Genomic DNA, 9,740 nt, shown 5'->3' with positions numbered 1-9,740 from the left:
GCATCGCCCACTATAGTTCATCTTCCCAAGCCATTGGATTTCTAGTGACAGCTATCCAGTTGAGCAGCTTCGTCCAAATTTGTGCAGTGGTCTCACAGGTAAAGAATAAATGGGCCAAGCTTTCATGGTCTTGCTCACATAAGGGACAGAATTGATCTTGAGTCACACCCCACTTGAATAATCTATCTTTTGAATACAATCTCCCAAGTGCAGCCATTCTCAATATGAAAATCCATTTGGGTAGACCCTGGTTGTTACACACAAGTTTCCTCCACGCTAATTTCTGGAATGTAACCTTTAACTTCAAGTAAAATTGTTTTGTAAAGAACTTCTCCATACCCTATACCTCATTCAATATATAGCCTGCTTCATTAAAGTACTTTGTGGCTTTCAAAATCTTCTGAACAATCCAAGATGCTTGCTTCGGGACATCTTCAAACATATTCTTATTCCTCCCATAGTAACAATGAATCCATTTCACCCAAAGTTTATCTTTTTTCCTACAAATATTCCACAACAGTTTACTAATTACCGTTTTACTCCAAACTGCAATGTCTAGAATATTTAAACCATCTGCGGACCTTAGATAACAAACCCTATCCCAAGCTAACAAAGCTTTTTTTTGACAACCCAATACCACCAGTTCGAAGGAAATTCCTACAAGTAGCTTCTATGACTTTAACAACTTTCTTAGGTAAGATGAAGATCTGCCCCATGAAGACCTTTATAGAGAACAACATTGGCTTTATCAATTGGGATCTTCCAGCATAGGACAAGAATCTAGTAGTCCAGGACTTGGTCCTTCCCAACATTTTATCCAAAAGAGGCTGGCATTGAACAATATATACTATGTTGGTGCTTAGAGGGACCCATAAGTATCTAATATGGAGTTCCCATTTTGTTGAATCCCAAGAGCTTCTGGATATCATTTTAGACCTCATGTATAACACCTCCACAGTAAATAAAGCATTTGCTCAAGTTTGCAACCAAACCAGATGCCTTAGAAAAACTTTGAAACTTATCAAATAGCATATGAACAGAAATTACATCCCCTGTACAAAATAAGAGTAAGTCATCTGCAAATTCCAATTGGATCAGATTCATTTTTGCATATTTAGGATGGAAATTGAAATCATGCAGTTTTCCTAATTGCTTGAGAAGCATAATAAGTTATTTCATTGCGGGGACAAATATTATTACAAGTAAAAGTTGCTCTGAAGTTAGATTTTTAAGAGCGGTCAATGGCAAAAACTTGACTATGTCCTTACGACACGAATAAACTTATACTAAAGGTCTAACGAATGACATAATATATTTGTCAATTCGGAATAATATATGAGTAAATTTAAAACATATATAATTTTGTATTTTCACTTTTAAGATTATGTTTTTCTTAAAATTATGGTGAAATTGATGATTTTGACCGAATTTTCCACAATCCAAGAGGATTATGTAATTGTAAGGGATGAGTTCGTCACAATCATTAACTAATGCAATCAAAAAAACAATGCAGCGACCAATCAGCTATTATAATATACTCTAGCATGGCATCATAAAAGTCATTAATCCCATGCACCATCTAATGTTTATATTAAATCATGTAGCTTATTTAAATAGTTTAAAACTATAATGAGAATATCACTTAATTATTCGTGAATGAACAAAGAAGAGTTTGAGGTTCGCTAACAAATTTAAAGATTTTAAGCTTTATTTACTTACTGTGTAATCTTTTTAATATAATCAATCACACTTAAATAAATGATAAATAACTTATAAAAATATATAAATGGCCTATAATATTATACGGTTTGTGCATAATACTTAAATGGTTTGCACCTATTCTATAGATACTGTAGACAATAAATTTGTGTCAAGAAAATAAAATCAAGACCGAAAAATATCGCAACAATCGTAGTATTTTATTTTGAATATTTGAGTGTTACAATCTCTATGGATCCTCTAATTCTTCTTTCCAATTGTAAATAAATTCAAAGGCCTTTGAGCTTGATCTTGAATCTATGTTTGTTGCCACGAACGATGATCTTGAATTCAACTAGCACGAACTTTGATTTGAACTCGCACTCCTTGAACCTTGATTTGTTCTTTGTTCTTGAGCTTGAACTTGATTTGTTCTTCGTGCTTGAGCTTGAACTTGATTTGTTGAACTTGAGCTTGATTGCTTGAAGCTTGAAACTTGTGGAGGAATTTGCGGAGTTTGATCCACGAGCTCTCTCTTGCTTCTTGTTATAACTTCTGGTGTCTTTTCTAAGTTATGAAGACCCCTACTTATAGTTGTGGAAGGGAAGAGTTATGATAAGAACAAACTCTTTCCGACCAATCAAATTGAAGTGTGACATGGCCGCATTTGATTGGTTAGAATATGTCACTTGCACACGTGGCGCAATTTCATTGGCCTTTTAGTGTGACTTGGCATGCTTTGTCATTTTGACCTGTGGCATGATCCAATTGGCTCTTCCATTTGACTTGGCGCGCTACGTCATTTGACACGTGGCACCAAACTGGGCATCTAGGAAGATGACATATTGGGCTTAATGAAGTGGGCTCATCACTTTAGCCCAATTAAATGGGCTAGACCAATGGGTTAAGACTTATTTATTTAATACATTTATATTAGACTTATATAATTAATTCATTTATATATTAGCCCATAATATTTATTTGGACCAATCTATCTTGAATTTAAAATATAGTCCAAATAATTTTATGGATTTAAATCCGATAAAATTTAAATACTTACAAATGCCCCGCTTCAAGACTAATCGGAGTGTAGTCTAATCGAAACTCAAAAATTGGTCTTGAAGTACACATGGAAGACAGTTGTCCTCTTAAAAGTTATCCGGAATCGAACTTTCTATTTCCTTGAATCAAGAAAATAATTTTCATATTACTAATGGCATGCATAAAGATATATTATGACCAAACATTAGCCATCACGTAGGACAAATTTGTAAAAACTTTTGTCATTCTTTATATTAAAGAAAAGATTTCATTTTAATTTGACATAGAAATTTGCACCACCAAGGCATGTGATTATCCATGATCAGAAGATATCTATCCATATAACACTGCTGCCTCAATCACCGAATATATAAGGAATGCTTGAAAGCCTCCAAATCCTACTTGAACTCTAAATAGCCAATCGACGTTGCACTATCAGCAACCAACCCGTCACCATTAACTGAATCCATCTAGGAGACCAATTGTATAATCTAACTTCTACATCGTTAATATACTCTTGCAAGAAGTCTCTGACATCTATATATATATATGGTTGCATGCTCCAATCGAGAATATCTAATTCGGAGTATTTACAAGCCACTTGAGTCTATTTTGTGGACTCAAAAGTATTAACGCGAAGGTAATTTCTTCTTCTTTTCTTGTAATTTCTTCTTTGTTGTCTTTTTTTTTGTAGGTCAAGCGAGAAAGATATGTTCTTGTTTAATGATGATACATGCATGAAGAAAACAATATTAGGGTGTAAAGGGATGAGTACCCATCCCGACCCGACTATCGGAGAGATTACTCTCAAAACGGCTCGACTATCGGAGAGATTACTCTCAATGTGGCCCGACTATCGGAGAGATTACTATCAAAATGACCTGACTATTGGAGAGATTACTCTCAAAGCGACCCGACTATCGGCGAGGCCAACTTAAGGTGCAAAGGGACTCATATGTCCACCTTAAGATTGGAAAGTTATAGTTCCTTTTAAGGACAAACCCACGAAGAGGCCAACTTAAGGTGCAAAGGGACTCATATGTCCACCTTAAGATTGGAAAGTTATAGTTCCTTTTAAGGACAAACCCACGAAGAGGCCAACTTAAGGTGCAAAGGGACTTATATGTCCACCTTAAGATTGGAAAGTTATAAAGCTTCAACTTGAAGACGACATCGACTTGAACACTTGGAGAACTTTGAAAATTTGGCGGACTTTGCAGACTTCAACTCGAAGATTAGGAGGGCTTAAACAATTCAACTTTAAGATCGGCGAATTGAAGACTGAAACTTGAAGATCGGCAAACTTGAAGACTTCAACTTTGAGACTTGGAGGGCCTAAATATTTCAACTTGAAGATCGGCGAATTTGAAGACTTCAACTTGAAGACCGACAGAGTTGAAGATTTCAACTTGGGGACTTCAACTTGAATACCGATGGACTTGAAGACTTCAACTTGGTGACTTCGAGGGCTTAAATATTTCAGCTTCTCTTTTGCTTTACATTGTTTGACTTTTATCTTAGTCGCATAATTTTCAGCTTTACGCGCTTGTAACAAAAGATTCATATCTTGTCGTGGGAGAGTCCAAATAATGAACCGTTTGATGACTTCATTATCTAAAATATATCCAACACTTAGAATCAAAAACCTTCAGAATCGCACCGGATAATATTTTGAAACCAACTTTAGATTTCACCGTATTGAAAATTTCAGATGTGCGCAGTCTCACCAAAAAATTCATATCTCGGTGTAGAAATATCGAAATTGCAAATCGTTTGATTTCAAGGAAACTAGACTTCAAGAATAGAATGTATCCAAAATTCTCAATCAAACAACTTCATAATCATCCCAAATAATATTTTGAAATCAACTTTATATTGCATCATGCTATCAATTCCAGATTTGCACAGTCTCACCAAAAAATTCATATCTCGGTGTAGAAGTATTAAAATTGCAAACCGTTTGAATTCAAGAAAACTAGACTTCAAGATCTAGAATATATCCAAAATTCTCAATCAAAAAACTTCAGAATCATCCCAGATAATATTTTGAAATCAACTTTATATTGCACCATGCTATCAATTCCAGATTTGCGCAGTCTCACCAAAAAATTCATATCTCGGCGTAGAAATATTGAAATTGCAAACCATTTGATTTCAAGAAAACTAGACTTCAAGATTTAGAACATATCCAAAATTCTCAATCAAACAACTTCAGAATCATCCCAGATAATATTTTGAACTCAACTTTATATTGCACTAAGCTATCAATTCCAGATTTGCGCAGTCTCACCAAAAGATTCATATCTCGGTGTAGAAATGTCAAAATTATGAACTATTTGATTTTTCGAAAACCAAACTTCGAAATTTAAATCATATCCAGATTACAAAATTTAATACCTTAAGGATAGTTTCAGATAATATTCCAAATTTAATGTAAAATTCTGACACGCTGACGATTTCAGATTGTGCGACTTCACCAAAACTTTTGCATCTTAGTATGGAAGCCTCGAGATTTGAAGATGTATTACTTGCCATCAATCGAAATTTAAGAGCCAGATTCTCACAAATATCTTGGATCCAAGTCTCATTGAATTTGAAACGTTGTGCCAAGCAATCTTTTGCTTATACTTGTGTTTCCTTTTGACGCCTCTTTTCTCTTCTCTTCCCTTTTTTTTAAGGCAGAGGGCGGACTTGGAGACCAAAAAAACTTGAAGGTTTGGTGAACCTAAAGACATAGAGAATCCCTGGCGTTCAATGCAAATACTTGACATCCTCCTAAAATCGACCCATTGAAGATATCAATTTACCATGGAGGGTTGCCCCTTTTTAAATCAAATGATATCAAAGTTCAACAAGAGGATGGCGTTTCAACTTGATTTTGCATTCCTCCATACTTCACTCGGACAACAATTGGGGCAATATGTATCTTTTGAACTTATGCGACTGAACTTAGAATGAAACTCTAAACTAACTACGTACCTCGATGAAGAGGATCAAGTTATACCGTAGTTTAGAATGGGTAGATTTTTTTCCTTTTTTTTACGTCCTAACTTTTTCCTAGGCCTCATCTTTCAAGATTTTCAACCTAGCGGACTTTTCTCTTCTTTTTTTTCTTTTTTTTGGGTCGTACACAGTTTATACTCTCACGGGCCAGGAGTGTAGCAACATGCAGTTTAGGCTCATGCGTCAAGGAGCGTTGTAACTTCAAGGATAATACTTCTTCAAAAACTTGCCATTGATAGGGTCGATTCTCATGCCATCTGCATTAACCAGCTTGTAAGCCCCACTTGAGTAAGCTTCTTGTATAACATATGGCCCATCTCATTTTGAAGTGAACTTACCTACAGGTTTATGGGAAGTAATTATGGGTCTTCGTATGGCAAGGACTTGATCTCCTACTTGAAAGGATCTCGGGCAAACTCTTTTATTGAAGGCACGAGACAATTGAGTTTGATAACATTCAAGACTCTGTTGAGCTCCCAACCTCTTCTCATCAAGAGCCTCCAACTCTGCTAATCAAAGTCGAGCATTTTCTTCATCAGTGATCCCTTCTTGAATAACCAGTCGTAATGAAGGTATTTGACGCTCAAGTGGCAAGAGAACTTCGACTCCATAAACCAGTGAATAAAGAGTCGCTTGTGTTGGTGTGCGGTGAGTCATCCTATATGCCCATAGAGCTTCTTCCATACGATCATTCTAATCTCGTTTGGATTTGGAGACGACTTTTTTTAGCAAGTTGCATAGAGTTTTGTTGAATGCCTCAGCTAGACCATTGGCGACAGCATTGTACATCGAAGAGTTACGTTGCTTGAAGCCAAAGAGATCACAAATCTTGTTCATCAACCTATTATCAAATGGCTTTCCATTATCCGTTATTATGTAGCGAGGAATGCCAAAGCGATAAATAATGTTTACTCGGATGAAATTTGCAACATTTTCCTTCTTTACTTCCTTGAGAGCAACAACTTCAGCCCATTTTGAGAAGTAGTCGGTTGCAGCCAGGATTTATAGGTGCCCACCAGAGGACTTTGGCAGTGGTCCAACAACATCCAATCCCCAAACATCAAACGGCCAGGATGCCACAGTCGGGTGCAACACTTTAGGAGTTTGGTGAATAAAATTCGCATGGAATTGACAAGCCTTGCATCTTTGAGCATAGTCCAAGCAATCTTTTACCATCGTTGGCCAATAATACCCCATCATTTTTATATGAAAGTGGAGCTTTGGTCCAGACTGGTGTGACCCACATACCCTAGAATGCGCTTCTTGCAAATCTTGGAGTGCTTCATCTTCCCTTAAGCATCGCAAGAGTACTCCCTCAAATGATATTCTGTATAGGGTATCTTTGTAGTAAAGGAAGCGAGGTGCATGACGACGGATTTCAGTTCTTCTCCGTTGATTTTCTGGAAGTATTCTATAGCACAAGTAGTCGATAATGGGTTGTCGCCATTCTTCTTTCTCGACTTTAGAAACAGCAACAAGATGCTTGAGTTCATTTTCTTCACCTTCAGCATCACTTGGCGGCGGTACTACCCATTTTTGGCAGACAGTAACTTGCGCTTGATCAGGCAGGGTTAAAGATGAAGCTAGGGCAGCTAAAGCATCCGCCTTCTTATTTTCTTTAATTGACACATGATGAATAGTCACATCATCGAGCCACCCCATTAACTTTTTAGTGTAATCATGATATGGGCGTAGTTCAGGCTTCTTGACCTTGTAACTACCTAAAAGCTGATTGACCACTAATTGAGAGTCACCAAAGACTTGCAATTGCAACCGCTTCATTTCGACAACCATTTCGAGCCCAAGTATTAGTGCTTGATACTCAACAATGTTGTTAGAGCAGAGTTGTGTCAACTAAAAGAGTAGGGCAGAACTTCACCTTGAGAAGTGACAAATACTACAGCAGGACCAACTCCTCCACGATGTGCAGCACCATCAAAGTACATCTTCCATGGAGGCTGAACATCGATGACTGTGGCGTCCTCATCAAGTAGTTCGTCAGTTAGCTTCCAATCATCAGGTATAGGGTGATCTGCCAGAAGTTCGCTAACGTTTGTCCTTTTATAACCTTCTGAGGGATGTACACAATTTCAAATTGTTAAAACTGGAGGTACCACCTTGCTAGTCGATCACTAAGGACAGGTTTTGACATCATGAACTTGATAGGATTTGCCTTAGAAACAAGACGAACAACATGAGCTTGGAGGTAGTGCTTCAACTTTTTAATTGAGAAGACTAGCGCCAAACACAACTTTTCAATTGGTGAATAATTCAGCTCGTTCGGTGTCATCATCCTGCTCAAGTAGTAAAGAGAGTTTTCTTTTCCTTCACTATTTTCTTGGGCCAACAGTGCTCCAACAGACCTTTCTTGTGCCGCAATGTATAGTATTAATGGTTTTCCGGGTATAGGGGCTGCTAAAACTAGAGGCTTCATCAAGTAGGATTTCATGCTCTCAAAGGCATTACTTCATGCTTGGTCCCATTTGAAAGGGACACCTTTCTTCATAAGGCGACTGAATGGTTGACACCTCCCAGCTAGGTTCGAGATGAATCTCCTAAGGTAAACTAACTTTCCTTGCAGACTTTTCAATTTATGGATATACCGAGGCTCAAGCATTTTCAAAATGGCATCCACTTTGGCTTGATCAATTTTGATCCCTCGATGTCGGACAATGAAACCAAGGAACTTTCCAGAAGTAACTCCAAAGGCATATTTCAATGGATTTATCCTAAGTTGGTATCTCTAGAGCAATTCAAATACCAACCTCAAGTCCTTCAAGTGGTCGCCCTTCTCTCTTGATTTTACAACCAAGTCATCAACATAGCATTCTACATTCTTGTGGAGAAGATCGTCGAAAATATTCTGCATAGCCCTTTGGTAAGTAGCACCAACGTTCTTCAAGCCAAAAGGCATTACCTTGTAGCAATAAATACCCTTTGGGTACGGAATGCAGTAAGTTCTTCATCTTTTGGTGCCATGCGTATTTGGTTATAGCCCGATGAACCATCTATAAATGACATTGCCTCGTACCCAGTAGTAGCATCGATCATTAGTTCTGGAATGGGAAGCGGGAACTCATCTTTCGGACACGCATTGTTAAGATCCCTAAAGTCAACGCACACTCGAATCTGACCATTTTTCTTCCTTACAGGGACAATACTTGAAACCCATGTTAGGTATTTGACTTCACGAATAAAGTCAGCTTCGATGAGTTTGTTAACTTCTGTTTCAATCAAGGGAACCAAGTCTGGCCTAAAATGCCTTTGAGCTTGTTTAACAGGGCGAGCACCATTTTTGACTACAAGGTGATGGACTGCTACTTTCGGGTCCAAGCCAGGCATCTCTTTGTAACTCCAAGCGAAGACATCTCTGAACTCCTTGAGTAACTCAATATAAGTGCTCTCTACATCAGCTTCTAGTAAAGCACTTAGGCAGGTGGGTCTTGGCTTTTCATCGGTGCCAAGGTTGACTTCTTTTAAGGCATCAATTGTCGTCTTCACTCCTTCTTCAAGTTCAGGTGGAACATCTTTCGCATCTTCATCTCCTTGAGGGTCCCCATCGTCGAAGGATATGTGATAACATAGTGAAACATGCTCCAATTCTGCATTATCCTCCATCGAAGACGGAACACCATTCTCGCCTTGTATAGTGACATGATACGAAGAACCTACACTTTCTTCATCTTCATCATGTTCCTTAGTGTAGACCACAGTATATGGCTTTACCTTTAGTACTTCTTCACATGAAACCATAAATTTTGTTTGTCGCCTCATTCTTGAAGGAACCAAACTTTGGAAATCATTAGAGATCTTTTGGATCTTGGGTGGAGCGGGTGTTCTTATGCTTTGAAAATTTCTCTGGAACTTGTTCCCTTTCTTTAATTGACCCAATATCTCAAACACGGAAGTTCTCACAGTTCATTTTCCAAGTCGGTCAAAGACAGAAGGTCTGTTAGAAGCAGCAAATTCATCTTCTACAGTGATGTAATTGTTACTCA

General features: G+C 37.8%; 1 protein-coding gene across 1 annotated transcript; it reads right to left on the bottom strand.

Annotated features, from left to right (window-relative positions):
* Positions 1-6,744: 6,744 nt before the first annotated feature.
* Positions 6,745-7,536, bottom strand: LOC138888521 (uncharacterized). Its single transcript, XM_070170395.1, has one exon. It carries the CDS (start codon positions 7,534-7,536, stop codon positions 6,745-6,747), a length of 792 nt encoding a protein of 263 aa, XP_070026496.1.
* Positions 7,537-9,740: the final 2,204 nt, after the last annotated feature.

This window comes from Nicotiana sylvestris, chromosome 3 (genome assembly GCF_000393655.2).
Source record: "Nicotiana sylvestris chromosome 3, ASM39365v2, whole genome shotgun sequence".
In the NCBI taxonomy this organism is placed as follows: Eukaryota; Viridiplantae; Streptophyta; class Magnoliopsida; order Solanales; family Solanaceae; genus Nicotiana; species Nicotiana sylvestris.
Note: the sequence above shows the minus strand (reverse complement) of the source record. Positions and strands in the feature narration are given on the sequence as shown.

What these genes read in the sequence shown, in the direction of transcription:
- LOC138888521 (XM_070170395.1), bottom strand. Translation starts at nt 7,536, where the DNA reads ATGGTTGTCGAAATGAAGCGGTTGCAATTGCAAGTCTTTGGTGACTCT.